General features: G+C 38.6%; 1 protein-coding gene across 2 annotated transcripts in view; it reads left to right on the top strand.

The window, feature by feature from the left end:
- Nucleotides 1-23,004, top strand: part of TOP1 (DNA topoisomerase I) — a 90,811-nt gene that overhangs the window by 45,036 nt on the left and 22,771 nt on the right. For both annotated transcript variants that reach the window (XM_049870135.1, XM_049870136.1), the window contains 8 exons: nt 882-977; nt 1,965-2,040; nt 5,473-5,579; nt 13,005-13,120; nt 16,889-17,010; nt 18,702-18,824; nt 20,666-20,853; nt 21,114-21,258. In XM_049870135.1, the coding sequence (XP_049726092.1) occupies nt 882-977; nt 1,965-2,040; nt 5,473-5,579; nt 13,005-13,120; nt 16,889-17,010; nt 18,702-18,824; nt 20,666-20,853; nt 21,114-21,258 (973 nt within the window). The remainder of the gene's footprint in view (nt 1-881; nt 978-1,964; nt 2,041-5,472; nt 5,580-13,004; nt 13,121-16,888; nt 17,011-18,701; nt 18,825-20,665; nt 20,854-21,113; nt 21,259-23,004) is intronic.

Raw genomic sequence — 23,004 nt, 5'->3', positions numbered from 1 at the left:
CAGCTTTGTGTAGGGAGGCAGGCCATTCCCTATATTAAGTGAGTGAGTTCTATAAGGAGCTGGAAGCTGTGAGCAACGGGATACTGAAGAGACGTACCAAGTGAGGGTATATCCCGAGACTATGATGGTTGCTGGTCTTGATGGGTTTATTTTTATTTTTTTCCTGTTTTTCGCCTTTTTGGTTCAAGGTAGTTGTCTAACAGAGTATCTTTTTTTTTATATTCAGAAAGCCAAATCTTAGCAAAAAATAGTGGTGAGGCACTGTCTGTGTATAAAGTGAGTAAACCTAAGTAGGAAGTTGAACAATGAGTAGATTTGGCTTAGAATGTGCCCTTCTTTTGTCCTAATTTTGTGTTGGTTATTTTTTTTTTTTCATGTGACTGAATATACAAGTACATCGTTGCCAGATTTTTAGAACCTCAAGTTATCAAGTTTGGAAAACAAATTTTTACTGTTTTATTATAAAGGCTGTATTTTAGCTTTTAGAATATTAGAATAATGGGTTCAGATCATTTGTGGGATCATATATATAATAGCTCCCTCATATAAGACAAGGAATGAATTTAGATTTATTCCTGTTTTGGCTTAGTCATGCTGTGAAAAGTAACTAAGATGTAGACACTGACTTAGTTAAGTAGTCCTGAGCCCAAATCCTGACATTTCCCCTTTATCTGTAAAATGGGTACAGTGTTATCTAGTTTACAGGGTTGTAGTGAAAATTAAGTGAGAGAAATTACTCATGAAAACCTTTATAATATGTACAAATATGTTATTGTTACCTTCTATTAGCTTCTTAGTGGGATGGTTTATCCTTACTTTGTATTTAATGTAATGTTGATATTCTCTCACTCCTTGTCGACTAACAGTTCTTTTCTCTTTAGTCCCCCACGAATTAAAGATGAACCTGAAGATGATGGCTATTTTGCCCCCCCTAAAGAGGATATAAAGCCATTGAAGAGACCTCGAGATGAGGATGAGTGAGTATTTCTTCTTATTTGACTTTTGAGACAGAGTTGTTAAAGGAATAAATATGACATATGTCCCTGCAGTACACAGAAAATCCGCATGAATTAACTTTTACTCATTTGGAAGTTGTGATTAATGCTGGGTGACTGGTTTCTCTTTAAATTGTGAGAAGTGGGGCTTGCTAAGCAAATAAGTAGTGTACCTGAGACTTCAATGGAGAATGTATATCTACATTTTTAAAAAAATATATTTTCCTGATGAAAAAGGTAATACATATTTATTGTATAAATTTCAAATGCTGCAGAATTCATGAAGAACATTAAAATTATTTAAGTTACTTTAAGTTTATCATAGCTTACCACAGACATTTTCACTTCTAAAGCAGTTTCCCCCAGCAAACTGTGCCTGTCAGCACATTCTAAGTGAAATTTCAGTGTATAGAAGTAATAAAATTATTCTCAACTCAAAAACAGTTCTTTGAGGCTCACAGGTTCAATCAGTGAGGATAAATTCTGTTCATTATTTTCAATCTTGTATAGCTTATTCTCTAGAAATCTACAAAGAATTTATGGTAGAAAGTAGGTGGAAAGGGAGGAGGGGAATAAACAGCGAACTTACGTTTGTATTTATGCAGTACAGAATTGCTTTCTTCCCTTCCCAGCCAGTTATTATTGTTCACTGTGCATTTGGTTCCCAGACTTCCATCTCATGGTGGTGCCTATTTCTGTGTCTATCCCTTCATCCTTTATCCTTTCCAGGCCAGGGTTTAGTATAAATTTATTTTGTTCTATATAGGGTTATAACTATTGGTCCTTGATCTAGTTTTTGTACTATTTACTTTCTCCACTTCTGTTGCCCTTGACTGTGGAATGCCTAGCCAAGAATAATAAAGCCACACCTGCCTTGGAGGCTTCCAAGAATTTGGAGGTCCTAATCCTGTGGCTGAGAACTTCTGAGTCACAATTGTGTTAACTGCATATTCATGTCCCCCTTTCTAGTGCTGATTACAAACCTAAGAAAATTAAAACAGACGATATCAAGAAGGAGAAGAAACGAAAACTAGAGGAAGAAGAGGTTAGTAAAGAGACATAGGCCCTTTGAGGCTTGAGTTTGGAAGTGGGGTTTTCCTTAAAACAATTTTTGAAGGCAAATAGATTTTAGGAATTTATTGGTCTGTTGTGTTGGTAACACTGGAAAAACCTCTTACACGAAAGTGGTAGCTGTGGCACTGTTAGTTTTAAGCTCTGTCCAAGCTCCCAAAGTTAAGTGCCTTAAGTTGACCTCAACCGGTGACTCTACTGTCTTAGTCTTCCCAGGTGTTAGCTGATAGTTATGTTACCAACTGAGAAGATGTTTCTGGAGAGGCTGTGTCGTCTTCATACATACAGAGGAAATGTTAACAAGAAACCACATTTTGGCTTGTGACACTGAAGAATTTCCCTTAAGTGTTCCTTAAAAGCTAAAACCAAACCCGTTGCCATTGAATCGATTCCGACTCGTAGTGACCCTAGAGGACAGGGTAGAACTGCCCCATAAGGGTTTCCAAGGAGCGGCTGGTGGATTCGAACTGCTGACCTTTTGGTTTCTAGCTGAGCTCTTAACCACTGCGCCACTCTTATGTCTAACAGACTTGCTTATTACTCACTTTGGGTTAACCATCCCTATTTAAAGCTCTTTAATGTGTCCCTCTCAGACATTGGATAAAATCCAAGCTGTTTACCACAACTCCTCCTGATCTGGCCCCTGCGTACCTCTTTTCATTTTGTGCCTCTCTTCTCTAGCTCATCTTGTTCCAGCCACACTGGCCTCCTTTCTTTCTTTTCCATACCAGCCTCTTTCGTGCTTTGGTTTATGTGGTACATTCTGTTCCCTCTGTCTGAAACTCGCACGCTCTTTCCCCCTTTCTCCTCCTGGCTTATGACCTTTCTTAAAATTTCATTTCAGTTAAAGTACTTTCCTAAGGCTTCTACCTGATGCTTGTGGTAGGTTTAAAATAGAATAACATGGTTCTCCTTTTAACACTGTTTCTTAAACTGAAGAGTTATTAGCAAGTAAAGAAAAAGGTGTCAGAAATTTTTGCACTCTGCTAAGAGAAGAAGGGGTTGAGTGATTACTTAGCCTTTATGCTGTACTTGAGGTTTGCCACTGACTTAGGCAAAATGGGTTCACAAACGTAAAGTCAAGAGTCTGAAATACCAGTGTTAAAAATAATGATAGTAAGAGGCAGTGAGTCTTAGAAAGTAATCTGCCATAGTAGTGATGCGGATAATATTAGTAATTACAATAAATGTAATAGGTGTTTACTGTGTGCTGGGCACTATTCTACATGTTTAATATGTATCATTTAATCCTTACAACAACCCCAAGAGAAAATTATCACTATTATTATGCCCAGTTTACAGATGTAGAAACTGAGGTGTAGACAGGTTAAATCTTTTGTGCATGGTCACACAGCTAATAAGTGGTAAAGCCAGGATTTGAACTCACACAGTCTGCTTCCAGAGTCAGCACACTATCTGCTATGTTATCATGCCTGCTATGGAACTTTGCTGATCCTCTAACTCCACAAGGAAAGGGGAAAAAGATCTAAGGAAATTATATTAAGAATTTTAACGAGTAGGTGAGCCATAGGGAGATAATCAGATCCTGGAGTTAGAGAATCGTAATTTCTCTGACAACTAGGGTCTTCTTGGCAGAAATTCAAGTTAATGAGAGCCAACTCAAGGAGTTGAGAGTGGAATGTTGAGCAGTGATTTTGGTAGCCAGTCACTTCACTGTTACGTAGATAATCAGTACAGGCTCGTCAATAAAGAAACGTAAAATTTTAGCTCTCCATGCTTTCTATATTGCATTTATGTTTATATTACATTTATGCAAGATAATAGCTTTTCTCCAAGTTTAGAAGAGGTTAGTAATAACTGTTAAACCATCTGGAAAAAAAGAATGGCTGACTTCGTTTTTTATTGTTCTGTTTACCAACTCTCTCCTTTCTGAAAAGAAAATGCAGAATGAAAGACCCCGTGAATTAATGTACAGTCTTACTGTGGCAGGGACCCCAGATGGCAGGATCAATCATTAAATCTCATTTGCTGACTGTTTTGTTTGTTTGTTTGTTTGTTTGTTTCTGGGAATTGTTCTGAAGTCTCTTGGTAACTAAATATCCCATTTTTAAGCTTGAAAACATAAAATGTAGCCAGTAGTTTCCTGATGGGACCATCTGCATGCCTGTTCAGAAGCCATTAAGACAATGTCTTCACTAAAATATGTTCCCTTTTCTCGTGGTGTGTTGCAGCCTAAATAATAAACATCTGAATTAATGTGATCCTCTAGTACCTTCTCCATATATTCTTATGTCTGCTTAAAAATATGTGTGATATTATGAGCTTTCACCTTCCTCCTGTCTCTCAGAGGTCATTTGCTCATAGACTAAGTTTATTCCTCTCTTGATTGCCATCCTGCTAGGTAGTCCTAGACTGTTTATCTATTCCAGTCATTCCCATGAGTCACATTCTTTTATTTTTCCTGTAAGTTTGGGCTCTCATCATGGTGACTATCAGCTGTACGACCTTGAGCCAGTGACAAAACCTCTGCTTCAAAGTTTTCTTGATTGTAACCTGAAGAGGTCAAATGAAACCGTCAGTAAAGCTCTTTCCAGCTCTGCCAATCTGTAATTGATTTTTAAGATGATTCAAAACTACCTTTCCTTGCTGTACAAGACTTGTTGAATAATGACTTAAATTATCTTGAATAGTTGGGGCAAAGGAAAATATTCTTCAGAAGAGTTTAGATTCTATTAAGCAGGACCCCCACCAATCGAATGTCATATATTTGCCTGGGCGTATGCGTGTTGAGATTTATCTCATGTATTATGGAGTTGCACTTGTTTATGTTTGATGCTGTCTTACTCTGCCCCTCTAACCAGGCTATCTAAGATCACAGTTCAAAGAGAAGCCATAAGGAAATACCATCATAGGAATCAGTAATCATTTGCTCACTGCATTGTGACTTTGTATATACATGCAGGAGTGATATGATAGAAAGTATTCCCCACTAGAATGAATCAGGAATATCCTTTTCAAACTGAGTATTAAGTACCTAATATAAAGCCTCCCACACTCACCGTTAGATGGTATTGGAAGAGGTTTAAAGATGAGTCAATTTAAAAATAAGTGAGGAAAAAAAATAAGGATAGTGCACTGGGATTACTCTCTCTAGCAGTGGTTTCCCAAGCTCCCCTAATGTTAAAAAATTGTTTCCCAGGCTCTTTCCCCTAAAAACAAATTATTTTAATCACTTTTTTAGGTAATCACTTGTCAGGGAAGCTTGCGAAACGCTGCTCTAGAGCAAATCCTAGTAAATATTATTCGTCAGTCAAACGATGGAATTGTACCTAAGATCTTCAGTTCTAATATGATTCCAGTTTTTCTTCGTAACGGCCACCAAAAACTACTTCTAGAAGTGTGATTGGTCCTTATTTAAGTACTTTCTCACCATGTTTCTTTGTAGGATGGTAAATTGAAAAAACCCAAGAATAAAGATAAAGATAAAAAAGTTCCTGAACCAGATAACAAGAAAAAGAAACCGAAGAAAGAAGAGGAGCAGAAGTGGAAATGGTAACATCTCAGCACTGGGTTCAAGTGTCAGCTCTTTTATTCCACAGCCTAATTAAGCGAGAGTATTGAGTTATTAAAATTAATAGCCTGATACTTAGAGGGGGGAAAACAAAAGTACTTACGAGAATCTCTCTAGAATAATTCTTAAGAAATATGTTTCCTAGGCCCTTGTGAAATCCTTAAACCTATTGAGTCTCAAAACTAGGTCCCACTTCACTGAACAGAATGAATTATAGAAGTAGATTATGTGTATGGAGTTTAGCTTATAAAGAAAGTCACATTTAAAATGGGGAAAAGATGAATTATTCTATAAATCATTTTGGGAATACTGCCTGTTTGTTTAAAAAAAAAAAAAAAACTCCCTAAGAAAACGTGTGTGAATATTTTTATAATTTTGCAGTACAGACCTTTTGAAGCAAGACTTATAACCAGAGCCATAAATTACATCAGAATTAAAATCTTCTATCCAAATGACAAATAGACAAACTATTAAAAAAAAAACCTGAGGAAAATATTTGCAATACAAAGGACTGATAATCCTAATCTGAAAAAAGCTCTTGAAACAATTATGAAAAGAACAACCTAGTAGAAAAGTGAGAAACAGAAAAAAAGTGGTTAATAAAACCAAAAAAACAAAACCTGTTTTCATTGAGTCGATTCCGACTCATAGTGACCCTATAGAACTGCCCCATGGGGTTTCCAAGGAGTGGCTAGTGGGTTCAAACTGCTGACATTTTGCTTAGCAGCTGTAGCTCTTAGCCACTGCACCACCAGGGCTCCAAATGATTAGTAAACATCTTAAGATATGGTCAACCTTAAAAGTAATCAAAGATGGGGGGAAAAAAGGGGGGAGATGTCTTTTTGTTTACTGCCTCTCAGATTGACAAAGATCAGTAAGTGAAAATGTCTAGTGAATGTGAGAAAAACAGGTATTCTCCTTCACAGTGGCAATGAAGATTCAGAGACATTCTTTATGAAGGACAGTTTAGAAATAACAGGTTACTTTTGAGAAGTGTGTTTAGGTGGGGAACTTTTATTTTCTACTTTATAAACTTTGGTATTTGGAATTACAAGATAAACATGTCTTTTTTTATACTTAAAAAAAAATTTTTTTTTTTGTACATAGGGTCACTGTGAGTCAGAACTGACTTGGCGGCACTTAACAACAGCTTTTTTTCTTAACCTTTATTATTTAACTACTCTACCAGTAATGGAAACCCTGTGGCATAGTGGTTAAGTGCTACGGCTATTAACCAAAAGGTTGGCAGTTCGAATCCACCAGGTGCTCCTTGGAAACTCTATGGAGCAGTTCTACTCTGTCCTATAGGGTCTCTGTCAGTTGGAATCAACTAGATGGCCAACAGGTGTGGTTTTATAACAGTAGTAGTAATTCATATTGTGTTGAGAAAATTCAAATGATCCACAGGTGAAAGCCTCCTTTACCTCGTCCCATTTGCCTTTTCAACCTTGAGGTTATCACTGTTTGTAGTTTCGTGAGTAGTATTCCAGACCCTTTTGTATGCATTTACTGTATTGCTTTTATAATTTAGAACATTAATGTCTGAAGAAAGGGGAAGGATACGTGACCTGGGAAATGGCTGAGAGTTGTACCAGAGCCACAGTGGCGGAATTGCTCATCATAGCCATGGATTGGCATTGTTGGTGTGAACGTACATGGGGTTAAATGGAATGTCTAGTCAAGGAAAACCACAGAGCAAAAGAATCCTGGGCCTTTCCAGAGATCAGAGTCAGAAAACAAAAGATGATGTATTTTTATTTTTCTGGTTTTTATTTAAAACTAATTGAAAGTTTTCCGTGATCTTTCATAGAGTTTTACTCATAGAGCATCGAAAGGTTTTTATGACCTTTAACAAAATGCCTTTTTTTTTTTTTTTAATTAATAAAATGATTGTGTAAATTAGAGGTTATTATTGGCAATGGTGAGAGTGGTGAGTTGGTAATTCATCAGTCTATCTCAGGGTTCTTTGGTTGATGCTCAACAAATCCTTGTTGAATGAACAAATTAATTTCCTTGTCATCAGTAGCTCCTTGCTATTTTCATCTCTCTTCTTCCTTTGGAGCCCTGGCTGCATTGGGCCCTGAAGCAGATAAACTCTTATCCTGGCCCAGCCTGTGTATGTAGAATTAGGTGTCCTTGAGGGTTTTAGTAGCCTATTTTGCTTTTGTGGGTTGAAAATCCTTATCAGTGTTGCCACACATTAATTCTGAGGGACCATGACCTTTGATTTTTAATCTTGTTTTGGTTTAAGGGGAACTGGTTAGTCTTTAACAAAAGATGGTTGGTTTGGGGGTGAGCAGTCTTGGCTACACTCCTAATGTATGCTTTTCTCAAGTCTGATTGTTAAACTTTGAGCATTCTTCCCAAGCACAATGCTTGGTGGTTTTCTGGAAGTGTTGAGAGGTAGAGAATAGAAGTGATGGGCTTCTTAACTGATAGCTTGCCAATGACGACCTAGTAAGAGAATTTAGATGGCAGATGCTCTGATTTTTATTATTTCTATTGCTGTCTCATAAAAATAATTTATACACTTTACAAGCTTGGCAAATGCACAGATGTTTTGCCTCCCTCCAAAGTCTGCAGACTCATCCATCTTGACAATAAATAAATAAATAACTTACTTAGATCCTTAACGTCTCTCTCTTTGATAATTGTGGGAATGAGAAATGGTCCAAATCCCTCTGGGTTTCTTTGCTGTATCACATTTTTCCCACAGAAACAATGTCGTAGGTGGTAGCAGTACACGCAGGCTCATCCATAAAAATGTTTCGCCCAAACCAAAACCAAACTTGTTACCATTGAGTCAACTTCAACACATAGCGACCATGTAGGACTGCCCCATAGGGTCTCCAAGGAGCAGCTGGTGGATTCGAACTGCTGACCTTCTTGGTTAGCAGCTAGGCTCTTAACCGCTGTGCTGCCAAGGCTCCAGGTGCCCGTATTTGTAACTGTTACCCATTGTAGCTATATAGGGTTTCAGCACTGCTTTGGGTTAAGTATATCTTTATCAGGGCTGACCTGTTGGAACATAAGCCCCATCTCAGTTCTAAACAGTTGATTCTTCACAAAGGCTTAGAAACTCCAGGAGTTTATGGCCAGGTCTTAGGTGTGACTTCAAAAATGGAGTTTTGAGTCTCTTTTAGCAGAAGGCAACATGCTGTAAGGAGTTAGGATTATAATGTTATAAGGAGTTAGTGTTTAAAGACCAGGACTCATGAATACAGCCAGTGATAGTGATAAGTTTATTGAATATGGGTTATTGACATTCTCCTCAAACCAGAGAAACTGATTCCAAAGATTAGCTTCCAGAAAGCTGTAGTATTATGACCTTTATTTCTGAATTAAAAAAAAATTAGAAATGCATTTTCCAGTATACTGTGAGGTGCTTGTTAACTTTGAAGGAACTTGATTCCCAACAGTGGTTTATTGTCCTGTCTTACACTCATTTCTAGCATTTTTCCTCTTTCTGCCTTTCAAGCAAGTTTTATGGTAAAATTGACACCCAACTTGAATTCCTAAGTCAAGCCTGCCGTAGAGAAGTCATTTTGATGTCTAAGTGCATGTTTTTCCTTATTTCGTTCATTCGTCTTATTGTGTTAAATATATCTCTCAAAAGTTTGCCATTTTAACCATTTTTGAGTGTACAATTCAGTACAACATTGTATGTTTTCATTCGTAGAGTAATAACCGTTGATCCAGTAACATCAGCCCATATTGGAGGATGTGTTCTGTCTTCCTCTTTAAACTGGGGTTAGTGTTAAGTGATTTACTGAGCCTCTTAATATGTTTAAATGGTAAAGTTTCTGTGGGTGAAGACAAACATGTTGAAAGAGGAGAAATTATAAAAACAGTTTGGAGTCTTAATTTGAAAACACTGGAGTTGATGAGAATGGAGCCAAGTCCCAGGGTAAGGGAAAGCTCGACACACTGAAATCTCCTCAGGTTACTCAGTGGCTGCTCTGGATAGCTGCCTTGCAAGTGCTCTCACAGACATGTATTCGTACAAACATATTTTCTCTGATGTGGAGAAAATCGTACTTGTTTCTCTACTTTAAATGTCTTTCTGTCTTTATTATTAATACTTTTGCAAAGGGGAGCAAAAGCCTATTTTGAGTTTTTGGTATGATGAGATGAAAGAACTTGGGGGATTGGAAGGGTTCCTGTGTCCAGACCTTTCTGTGCCAACCACTAGTTGGCAGATCCTGCCTGATTTTCTATCTGTAAAGTGGCAAGTTGGTTATCAAGGGTCTTCAAATCTTGACTTGCCTTTTATAGTAATGCTGTTGTTAACAGTACAGTTTGATACATGTAATTTTTATTTGATATTTCTGAAGTTTTAAAAACATATTGGAGTTAGAAGATGATAGGAAGGTAATAGAATATGCATAATTGGCTTTCGGAAAGATTCTGTAGAACTGTAGGCCTTTTAGGTTTCAGGTGGAAATAGTAAAGATTAAAATCTGTGACATTTTAAAACATTCTGTCTGTAAGACAACTGGATGACTCTAAAACAACAAAATGTGAGGGTGGGGAGAAGGCTATTCCAGAGAACGAGAGACTTTTGAGACACGTAAACCAATTGCAACAGGTGGTTCTTAATTGGATCCTGGTCTATAAAATACGTTTTGGATATGGTTGGGAATTTTTTTAATACAGACTAGGTATTAGAATGATACTAGGGAATTCTTAATTTTGTTGTGATAATAGTATTATTGTTAAGTGGGAGAATTTTTTACAGAGATACTTGCTAAAATACCTAGAGGTGAGGTATATCTGCAAATTACTTTGAAGTGGTTCAGCAACAAGAGGAAATTTGGCAAAATACTAGCAATTGTGATATAGGTGGTGGTTATATGTTTACTGTATTTTTTGTGTCCCTCTATTTGATAATTTTGAAAATGAAACATTTTTTAAAAACTTGTTTCCACTGAGCATCTATTTAGATTTATATATCAGTGTCTGCTGGATATCTCTATGGCCCATTTGGCTATCTTTAATTACCATTAAGTACCATAAACACACTGTGTTCCAGTTGAAATTTTCTTTCCCAGCCTTCCTGTTCAATTGTACACTTTCTCATAGGGTTGTTTTCCCCGTTCCTTCTCTTGGCATCTCAACTCCCAAGAGGCCTTGTTCTGAATATCAGTAGCATAAATAATACCTCTGTCATGTATACTGTTGTGGTAAAACATAACTGCATTTCCATATCCCCCACTTTTGCTGAGCGCCTTCAGTGATACTCTTTTATCCAGTGTCTTTTTTTAAGTATGTAATTTTGTTTTTTGTTGCTGAGATTATACAGAGCAAAAAAAACCATTGTCGAGTCAATTCAGACTCATAGGGACCCTATAGCAAAACATACACCAATTCAGCAATTTTCTACATGTACCATTTAGTAACGTTGATTACATTCTTCGAGTTGTGTGAACTTTCTCACCCTCCGTTTCTGAGTTGCTTTTCCCCCATTAACGTGAATTACTGCCCTCTACGAAGTGGTTAAGAGCTACAGCTGTTAACAAAAAAAAAGGTTGCTCCTCGGAAACCGAATGGGGGCAGTTCTACTCTGCACTATAGGGTCGCTATGAGTCAGAATTGACAGGTAAGGGCCCTGTTTAATCTTTTGATTTGCTGTTATCAGTTTGATCCCACATAGATAGTTCTTAAAAGAACATAATGCTCAAGGCAGACATTTTTTACTAGTTAAGCTAAACCATTCCTTGTTTTTAAGAAGACTTCAGGGGATATTTTTGATTTGAGGTTTAAAGATTATCTCAGGGCAGTAGTTTCAGAAGTTCATCCAACTTTCATGGCTCCAGGAAGTCTGAAATGCATGAGAATTTAAAATTCTGTATTTTCTCCCTTTTGATCAAAATTCTTTTATGGAATCTTTGATCAAAACATTAAGTAATGAATAGTAGCTGGGCACCATTCAGTTGTTCTGGTCTCACGGCAAAGGAGGCAGTTGTTCATGGAAGCAATTAGCCACACATTCTATATCCTCCTATTCCTGACTCTCCTTTTTTCTCTGTTCTTCCAGGTGCATAGAGACCAATTGTTGTGCCTTGGATGGCTGCTTGCAAGCTTCCCCCCTCCCCCCGTTTTTTTTTTTTAGATTGTGCTTTAGGTGAAAGTTTACAGCTTGAGTTAATTTCTCCAAAATTTTTTACGTATATTGTTTTGTAACATTAGTTGCAATCCCCACAATGTAACCCGCCCCCCCCCCCCGCCCCCCACCTTTCCACCCTGGGATCCCTGTGTCCATTCAACCAGTTTCTGTCCCTTCCTGCTTTCTCATCCTGCCTCCAGTCAGGAGCTGCCCATTTGGTCTTGTGTATCTGATTGAACTAAGAAGCACACTCCCCCCTTGTATTTTTTGTTTTATAGTCCTGGCTAATCGTTGTCTGAAGAATAGGCTTCGGGAATGGTTTCGGTTCTGGGTCAACTCCACTTGCAAGCTTTTAAGATCCCAGGTACTATGTAATGAACTGGGAGCTAGATCAGAGGCAATAAACATGTTATTAGCCCCGTTAACTGAGATGTCCCGTGAAACCATGACCCTGAGTCTCCAAACCAAGAAACCAAATGCCATGAGGTGTTTGGTTGTACGAGTCAGCCTCAGCAGCTACTTTTTTCTTTTTGTTTTTTGTTGTTGTTGTAAATATATTACGCAACCTTTGTCAATTTAGCTTTTTACAGGTGTACAGTTCATTGACAGCAATTACAGTAATTGGCTGTGCAATCCTACCCTTAATCAACTCAAATTTCCTTCACCATTAACCTTCCGTTTCCTCCTTCCCTCCACCCCGGTAACCAGTAATAAGCTTTGTTCTCTCTACATGTCTTTTCTTGAGTTTTTTGTACATTTGTCACTTTGTGATTGACTTACTCAGCATAATGTCTTCAAACTCCATCCATATTATGTGTATCAAGACTTCATTTCTCCTACTGGCTGAGTACTATTCCACTGTATATATGTACTACGTTTTGTTTATCCATTCATCTGCCTATGGGCATTGTTTCCACCTTTTGCCTATTTTGAATAGCGCTACAATGAACATTGGTGTACAAGTCTCTATTTGAGGCTCTTCCTGCTTTCACGTTTTTGGGGTATATACCTATGATTGGAATTGCTGGGTTATCCAGTATCTTTTAACTGAACCATTGAGATGTGCTTCCTTCTATTCACCTGATTATTCCATGTTGTTTGTGACAGTTGACTTTTTAAAGCAAAGGATACCATCTGGTTGACCTTTGGCAGTTATTTTGATCCGGTCTTTGAATGTGGGCCCATAGTCATTCCAGAGCATGAGTCAATTGAACAGATATTTATTTTATCATTTATTAGGTTGTAATCTCAGTATTAGGCAAGGTGATCACTAAATGAGGTTGTGCCGTTTCTTTTGAAGGTGGGAAGAAGAGCGTTACCCTGAAGGCATCAAGTGGAAATTCCTAGAGCATAAAGGCCCTGTATTTGCTCCACCATATGAGCCTCTTCCAGAGAACGTCAAGTTTTACTATGATGGTAAGTTGTTCTAGGGTTGTCCGGCTCTTGGCCAAAACAAGAATTGGCTTGTATTTCGGGATAGAAGAAAAGGAAGAATCCTGTGCTGTATGAACCTTTTTGCTTATTTCATTTTGTTGTATTGTCATTGTGTGGTTTTGTGGAAGGGACATCAGATGTTTACTTCACTCTTAAAGGCCCATCTGGTGCTGAAAAAGTGCTGTGAGAAAGGGCCCGTTGGTGTCTTGTCTACATGGTCCAAAAAAAGGTTCTACATGGCTCACAGCATATGGTCCAAAAGCGGAATGCTTTCATCTGGACTTTATTTCTGGGGAGCTACTTTTTTGCAAGAGAGTTAATTGGAAAAGCCTCACTTGAATGGAGGTGTATTTTTTTTTAGCAGTATAAAGTAAGCTGACAAGCTGCTTATCACTAGAAATAGAACTGGTACTTGGATGAGGATTAATAATCACCCGTCAACCTCTAGGTATACCTAGTAGCCAGCTACCACTCATTCTATTAAACACAACACTATGCTTTTGATATCTCAGCAGTTAAGTCTGAGAAATGTTCTGCCTGGTTGTCTTTGAACTCTCAGAATTGCCCGTTGTCACCAGTATTTCCATCCTGGGGGTGAAGGATTTAAGAGTGGTCTTTGACACTCCTGTTGGTGATGTAACAGTATGCAGATGGTAATTCTCAGCTGATTTCCCTGTTCCAAGCATCCTGTCCAGAAATGGCTAGAGCATTGTTCCTGAAAACTTTGTACTTAAGGTTCACCAGATTGGGTCTGGGCTGGTTTAATAGTTACAAAGTGGGACTGGATGATTCTGAACCAGGTGGTGTGCTAAATCAAACTTTGAGATGTACTGGGTAGGAGAACTGCTGAAAAGCAGCAGTGGTCATCCCTAAGAGAGCTCTGCTGCATCTTTTTGCCCACCAGCAGTGGTGTCAGGGCCACAGATGCTTGTAGGTCTAAGAAGTAGTTTATACTGAAGGGCTCGGTCTGCAAGTGAGGGATGTGCTAAATTTGGCAAGCTGGAGTTCACTATTTAAAGTTATGTATTTATTGAATATGCCTGTGTTCAGACACCCAAGACCCAGCAGTGGACAGCACTGACAGTTCCCTGATCTCATGGCATTTGCAGTTTATCAGCAACCCACAGCCTTAGTTAACAGATAAACATTTTGACTTGTGTTGACCAGATGGCACAGGACAGAGTTCTTTCAGCCCTCACAGCAGGTCATTCCTGGTGACTCTTAGATACGACTCAAAGCCAAAACTTCCAATGAAGAGAAAGGGCCTAGAACGTTGAAGAGGACAATCATAAAAGTGCAGGTATTTTGACGCCCTTGTCTAGGGTCACCAGGAGCTTTAGAAAGCACAATTACGAGGATCAAGATGATTTCAGGGAAAGCTGGATTCCTTGTCTTGGGGCTCCTCTTACTTTTCAAGATGAGAAGCCAAGGCCTGGACCAGTTATCACTGGATGCCACGGTCCCTTTCCATCATTGCTCAGTCCTTCATTACAAGGGTACCAGATCCCGGCTCTAGCATTTTCTTAGTTGGTCTTCCCTCTGGGTCTTCTTTACTCCCTTTTAGTATGAACTCTGTAGTACATCAAGAAGTCAAATTTGACTGATTAAAGTTCAAACTGATGGTGTTTAAGTGCTGCTTACTCCCTGGGGAAGAGAATTCTCAGAATACTTTAGAGCCTGCCAGGGAAGGAAGGTGGGGTATGGAACGTCTAAGACAGTGGATTTCTGCCACTCCTGAGGACCTCCAGTTTTTAGCTCTGACTCAGCAGTTTCCTCTTTCTGGAGCTCAGCCTTTTCCACAAAGCGTTATCGTTGCCAGGAACCTTTAAATCACCCACCAGTTTGCTGCAGGAAGCTGTTGTTTCATCTTTTGACAGCTCATCTAAAACAGCTTTGTACCTGAAACAGGAGGAGTCAAAATTGCTCCCTTTCTTGGGGCAGCATTCAGAAAAATTGCCCAGAGTCCCCTCTTTTTTCTCCCCAAAACTGTTACTATTTAGTTTATACCATACAGACCCAGGAGAAGTTTACATTATTTCTTGCCTCTTTTTTTTTTTTAATTAGGGATGTAATATTTTCCTTTATCTTGGAAGCATGTAACAATTTTATTGGCACCTCTGGTTCAGACCTGAGTGAAGGAGTTCTGAAGAACTGCGGAAACCTTGAAAGCAACCCAAAGTGCCTCCTTCAAAGGCAGGAGCTTAGGGGTGTTGAGGGGGAAAGCTGCGCCACCTGTTGGGCTTTTAAGTTATGGCTTCCAAGGAAGCTTTTTATGTCTATCAGGACAGTTTGAATTTTGTGCTACACTTCCGTGAATTCCCACAATTAGGGGTTATAACTTACCAACCGTCATGAGATGAGGTATCTTCTGAGTTTTGAAATTAATTCTGGTTACACTTTAGTTTACTATTAAAAAAAAAAAAGTTGCCATCAAGTCGATTCCGACTCATAGCGACTCTATAGGACAGAGTAGAACTGCCCCATACCGTTTCTAAGGAGTGCATGGTTAGCAGCCGTAGCTCTTAGTTTTCTGTAATGAATGTGAAAAACCTTGGTGAATTGTTAATACCGATGCAATGGTTATAGTAAAGCAATGGAATTATTATTTAATCTCATTTTGTTTTGAGTATAGCCAAATGCTATTATTATTATGGCATGGGTTTATTCCACATGATGTTGTAAAGTTGGATTTTCAAGGAGGGAAAAAATGGAAATTGGCCCTAAGAGTATTGTTAAAAATATTCTATTTGAAAAGTAGATTAAACTCCCAAGGACTTTTCCTTTATTGCTTTATTAACTAGTTAAGGTACGCAGAACTCCTAGACCCCATTCAGATTTTCTTTTCCAGTTAGTAGTTTTCATTGCGTTAACATTTCAAGGTTCCATTAAAACAGCTCTGCCCTAAATGGCTGCACACCGCAAAGATCCCCAGTCATCCCTTGTGTTCTGGAGGAGCACCGTTACCCTGAAGGAGGTAGCCTCCTAACCCCTGTGTTCCAGAGTGGCACATGGCAAACTTCAGGGTGCACCCAGGCTACTTGAGGGTCTTGTTAAAATGCAGTTTCTGATTCAGTAGGTCTGGGGTGGGGCCCAAGATACTGCATTTCTAACAAGCTTCCAGGTGATGGTGCTGTGCTGCTAGTCTGTGAACCACACTTTTTGAGTAGTAGGGCTCTAGAGGTAGATCTTAGTAATTAGGCTATTTCCTATGGGAATTCTGGGCTTGTCTGCTGTGGATATATATTTTTATTCATATTCCACCCACTAACTTTGAAGAAGAAAGATGCCTATTTTTTTTCCCCACAATTCCTTTCTTCCACTCCCTGCCCTATCCCTTCCTCCCCTTCTTGAACAGAGGCTGCTTAGCTTAGCATTGGCAGGAGCCCCTCTGAGGATTTGATTTTTAAAAACCATTGAAGAGGTGTAAAGGAACTTGTTTGCTGAAAGGAAAAGGAAGAGTGGCTGGGCCTCCCCCAGGTCATACCTGTCCTGAGCAGGCACCTGGGAACAATTTACTGGCATAGTCTTCAGAGAATGACCCAGGTAAATATCTGCTAAAGAAAAGGAGAATTTATACAAGTAGATATAAATCAGTATGTTGTTCTGGTTGTTGTTGTTACAATGTGTCACCAGACCTTTGAATACCTTAGGAAGGTAAACCATTATTAAAGAAGAAATCTCCAGAGCTCAATACTTATACTTAAAATCTGAATACTACACCTAACTTTTTGGAACCACTTTTTCCTCTAGGTAAAGTCATGAAGCTGAGCCCCAAAGCAGAAGAAGTAGCTACGTTCTTTGCAAAAATGCTCGACCATGAATATACTACTAAGGAAATATTTAGGAAAAATTTCTTTAAAGACTGGAGAAAGGTATTATAGCGCATATATTAATATCCTAGCACCTTGCCAAAATGATCGAGTACTAAGTAATAAAACTATAATGTTACAAAAAAACTCTGATATACAAATTTGGGTTTTATGAATTTTGTTGTATTAAAAGTTGTTTATCTTTTGTTTCTTCATTTGCTATATTACATAGGATTTCTAGCCAACAAGAATGCTTATATTTCTTTCCTCCCAGCTCTCATGGCTGTTGTTGTGTGCCATCGAGTTGCTTTTGACTCATAGTGACCTGATAGCACAGAGTAGAGCCGTGCCCCTTAGGGTTGCCTAGGTGGTAAGGTTTATGGGAACAGATTGCCAGGTCTTTTCTCCTGTGGAGCAGCTAGTGGGTTCAAACTGTCAACCTTTCAGTTAGTGGCCAAGTGCTTAACCATTGCACCACCAGGACTCCTTCATATGGCTATAGGAGGGGCTGTGTCAGATTATACCAAACAGAAAACCTCAGTTCTAATTGAGCAAAGCAAAGTTTCTCTGTCTCTGCAGGTCTGTCTTCTGTTGCAGGAAGAGATGTTAATCCGACATCCCATTCCCTCTTGATTCTTGGTCATTTGCTTTAGGCAGTTTCTACTCTTGAAAGCATATGTATTATAGCTGCGCAGGTGATTTCAGAACAATCTCACCCTCAATTTTGGTAATGTGGATGGAGGCTGAGGTGAAGTTTACTTTCTGAACTAGCTCTGAAAATAAGATTTATTAAGTAAATAGAGCAAGGATAATGTAAGCAAGAATGGGTATGGGAATGTTTTTCTCGTTACTTAAATGATATGTATTCATAGTTCTCAAACCAGGGTACTCATATCTCTGGGGCTTTGCGGCAGTGTACCAAAGAGCCCAAGAAACTGTATAAGAATCTTTTTCAGTGATGAATAATTTAAAACCTTAGATAAGTGTTTTATAATAAAACAAAGTAACAATTTTTTCTCCAAAACTCACACACTTCTCCAGACACCTTTGTCTGAAGAAATGGTGCTTCACTGTAATTGCAAAGAAATATAGGAACTTATTAGTATATTTACCTTCTTTCCATCTTACTCCCCTTCTTTTAAAATTTTTAATTTCTAAAATCTTATCGTAGTGAAATATACATAATAAATGTGCCATCTCAACAATTTCTACATGTACAGTTAATTCAGTAACATTGATTACATTCTTCCCATTGTGCAGCCATTCTTGCTGTCCTTTTCCAAATCATTTCACCATCATTAACATAAATTCATTGCCCCCTAAGCAAAACTCCCCCTTTCTCACTCCCTCTCACCCCCAGTGTAACCACTAATAATCTTTGGTTTCTTCATATTTGCTTATTTTATGCTAGTGAGATTATACATTATTTGTCCTTTTGCACCTGACTTATTTTGCTCCGCATGATGACTTCAGGGTTCATCCATGTCGTGGCATATATCAGAACTTCATTTCTCTTTTTGGCTGAGTAGCATTCCTTTATCTATGTAGCTATCTCCACCTTTTGGCTGTTATGAAAAATGCTACAGTGAACGTTGGTGTACAGGTTTCTGTTTGTGTTCCTGCCTTCACGTCTTCTGGGTATATACCTAGGATTGGGATTGCTGGGTTATATGGTAATTCTGTGTTCAACTTTTTTGAGGGACCAAACTGTTTTCCACAGTGGTGGTACCATTTTCCCTTTTTCTTTTGACTAGGAAATGACTAACGAAGAGAAGAATGTTATCACCAGCCTAAGCAAATGTGATTTCGCTCAGATGAGCCAGTATTTCAAAGCCCAGACAGAAGCACGAAAACAGATGAGCAAAGAAGAAAAGCTGGTATCTAAGACTTTTTTAAACGTCGGGATGATTTTGGAGTAGTGATCAGTTCATCTAATTCTCTTCTTGGTTTTTGGACGTAGCACGTTTAGTAATTTTACATCACTCTGTATTAAAGATTTAGGATTCTCTCACTAGTAATGTTTAAGTTTTAGAGGTTTTACTTAGAGTGAAAACGGTGAATAGCACTTTGTTTAATGGCTAAATATAAGAGCCCTGGCGCTCCACTGATCTAAAGACCAGTTAGTAATTCCAATAATACAGTCTTTAAGGTGAGCAGCCCTGCCCTGCAGTGGCTACTGGGTATTAAGGATTAAGACAGATCAAATAATATTGGCCATGCACCTCTTTGTTCTTTGATCTGTTTTACTCTGGAATTTACCATGCTCATCAATCTCCATCTTCCACCCATGATAATTTTCCTCTCAGAGTCTATATCAGATTATACCAAACAGAAAGCCTCAACTCCGATTGAGCAAAGGAGAGTTTGTCTGCCTCTGCAGATTCTTATAAATGGGCTACCTGTTCTTATAAATAAAGTTTTATTGGAACACAGCCACACCCATTTGTTTACTTATTATTAACGACTGCTTTCATGTGACAGTGCCAGAGTTGAGTAATTGCCCTCAAGCCTAAAATATTTTCTATCTAGAACAAGTTTGCTAACTTTTGATCTAGAGGAATCCAGACTAGAAACTCAGTTTCTTAAACAGGTTCAGAAGTTAAGGACTAAGGGATTCTTTACAGTTTAGAGCACTATAGTTTCAGTATTTTAAAGGACTTGCATGTTTATATAATTTAGGTCCTTGTATTTGTATCTCATTGTTTGATAGTACCTATTTGATTCTTAGTTTAAAAATTAATAAATTACTGTAGGAATAATAAGTATCAGACTTTTCAGTCTCAGTTTAGCCTTATCCCCAATATCCCAAATGACTGAAATTTGGTACATTGACTTTGGGGAGAGTGTTTCAACTTGAAAACCACTTGGAGCTTTGTTCTTGAAATAGCGTGACTCAGAGATGAAACCACTTGCGGTCGAGTCAGTTCTGACTCATAGCAAACCCTTGTGTGTCATAGTAGAACTGTGATCCCCACAGGGTTTTTAATGGGTTGATTTTGGGGTAGTAGATTGCCAGGCCTTTCTTTCAAGGCCCCTCTGGGTGAACTCTAACATCAAACCTTTCAGTTAGCAGCTAAGCACATTAACTGTTCATGCCATCCAGAGACTCCATTCCAAAGATAGGGAGGTTTTATAAGCATCACTTTGTCAGAGCCCCATCAAAGACATCTGCTGCCAGCAAGTTCTGACTCTTTCCACCCACAAGTCAGCAGGACTTAGTTAAATTGAATCACCAAGTATAAGAGGGATGAAGAGTCAACAGAGGGTAAGGAGGCTCAAAACCCTTTAATTTTTTCCTTTTTGGAGCAAGAATTACAAAGTGTACAGTGTACATACCTATATACCTGGAAAAGAATCTGTGACAGGCTCATCTGGACTTGAAAACCCGTGTGAAATACTGTTCAACTAAATGCTTCTGAAGCCAGCTTGAAAATATGGAGATGTTCTTTTATGAGATCCTATCAGAGACTTTTCTGCTTTCTCCATTTTGATACTACTCAACCAAAAGGCGTACATTCTTTACTGGTAGATCCTTTGGGAAGTTTTATTATATGTAAATTTGAAAAAAAATCCGCTAGAATTTTTCCTTTATCTGAATGCTTCTCTTAGTGATTTGTAGACTTTCTCTGCCTTGACCTGTTTCTTCCTCCCAAGAGATAAAATATGTTAGCAGTAGGTCAGCAATTGGAATGCATTTTGAGTACTTTCTGTTTTTCAGAAAATCAAAGAGGAGAATGAAAAATTATTGAAAGAATATGGCTTCTGTGTTATGGATAACCACAGAGAGAGAATTGCCAACTTCAAGATAGAGCCTCCTGGGCTTTTCCGTGGCCGTGGCAACCACCCCAAGATGGGCATGCTGAAGAGACGGATCTTGCCTGAGGATATAATCATCAACTGTAGCAAGTGAGCACACAGATCATCCTTTGGGCTAGAAATGAGTTGGAGGGCTTCCTTGTAGTTGGTAATATTTCCCATATTAACAGAGGACTGTTTGAGAAGGAGACACTTAGGGGTATAGTGATACTGCCAGGTATAGGTTTCCAAGTGCTTTTTAGGTATTGACTGGTGAGGAGGAAACTTTGAAGTGTATTTTCAGCAAGTCATGAAAGGCAAAACTGTTCCTCACTTCTTATTTCACTGCTCCTCCTGTCATATTTCCACAGAGACGCCAAGGTTCCTTCCCCTCCTCCAGGACATAAGTGGAAAGAGGTCCGACATGATAACAAGGTTACTTGGCTGGTCTCCTGGACAGAGAATATCCAAGGTTCCATTAAATACATCATGCTGAACCCCAGTTCACGGATCAAGGTAAGGGGATAGCTGAGAGCTGCACCAGTTACTGGGACTGATAATCTCTCTTTTTGTTGAAATGTGATGCTCTCGCCATCTAAATTCACTTTGACAAACTAAAAACCCTTCACATGAAAAGGAGGGGCAGATATTTTATGAGTTCCCGAGGATGTATTCATTTTTTACATCATGCTGTCATCTTACTGTTCATTTATTGATTCAAAGATATTTACTGAAAGCGTAATATATGCCACGCACAGTGTGTGTGTGGTTCTAGGAATTGTGTTGGTAAACAAGATAGATGCAGCCCCTGCCCTCCTTGCTTTACTGTCCAGTGGTCAGAATGTGATCAAGAGTGTGGTAAACATATACTGGCTTCTAAAGCTCTCTCCCTCTTCCTCTCCTTCCCTGGCTGTGAGGAAAGGAATGTAATTGCTCTGAATCAGAAAAGAAATTGTGAAATCTAGAGTGTCTTACGTACTTCTGGCTTCCCAAGGTCTCATCTGGGTAGGTTCCACCTATTTTACCAAGACCACATGGATGGTGTGAAAAAGCACATTATAAACTATGTTGTATACCCATGTGTTGCTATTTATTGCTATTAATGTTGTTATTGAACTGTTTTAGAAGGGCAGTCCGTTCTACTTAGCCAGCTAGCCATTCCCTGGCTTTGGAGAGTCCCACGAACTTCCTTCTTCAGACATGCTATGGAAGGGTGAATAGCAACCTACAAAAGGCAAGAACTTAGATCTGTGTAGACTTCGACTGTGATTATGTCTAAGATTTTCTCAATCCTGATTCACAGATTATTTATATCTGTTAAGATGTGAAAGGGAGCCCTGGTGGTGCAGTGGTTAGAACGTTCGGCTGCTAACCAAAAAGATCAGTGGTTTGAATTTACCAGCTGCTCCTCGGGAGAAAGATGTGGCAGTCTGCTTCCATGAAGATTACAGCATTGGAAACCCCATGGGGCAGTTCTGCTCCATCCTATAGGGTCGCTATGAGTTGGAATCGACTCAACAGCAACGGATTTGAGCTTTTTGGTTTTTAATAAGATGTGAAAGCCACAGCTCAAAAAACTATGTGACTTGCTGAGACTAAACTGCACATTTTCTAGCTTATAGCCCTGTGTTCTTCTATATATCACTACTTCTAATGAAAAATGTTTTCTTCCATTCAGTTGGAAAACATCACTTTTCATAGTTTAGAGTAAATATAGAATCAGAAAATGAGAACCGTTATGGTGAGCAGAAGTCCAAGTCATTTTAAGAAATGCATTGCATTCCTCTTCTGAAATAGCACAAAATTGTGGGGATACAAAAATGGATAAACAATGGTCTTAGCCCTCAGGGAGCTTGTAGGCTTGTGGGAAAATCAGGTAAGAATTCAGTTGTATTAAAAGAAAGGTAAAAATTAAATGCTTTTGATAAATAAAGCAAAAAATAAAAATAAAATTCCCAGCAGTTAGAGATCAAAAACAGCTTTATGAAGGAAATTAGGTTACAGTGAGGTGTTAAAAGAAGTATTCCAATCAGAGAGGATTTCATTATGGACAGAGAGGAAGGAAAGCACAGAATATATTTGAGGAGTCTTATGTGGTTGAGGTATGGGGGTGTGAAAAAAGAAGCAAAAAATTTTAACAGGTAATGATGGTTGCACAACATTGTGAGTGTACTAAATGTCAATAATAGTAAATTTTATGTTGTGCATATTTTACTACAATAAAAATTATCAAAATAATACATGTGTTACTGTTAAACTTTT

Source organism: Elephas maximus, chromosome 25 (assembly GCF_024166365.1).
Source record: "Elephas maximus indicus isolate mEleMax1 chromosome 25, mEleMax1 primary haplotype, whole genome shotgun sequence".
Lineage (NCBI taxonomy): Eukaryota > Metazoa > Chordata > Mammalia > Proboscidea > Elephantidae > Elephas > Elephas maximus.
This window is presented reverse-complemented; position numbering and strand designations above follow the sequence as displayed.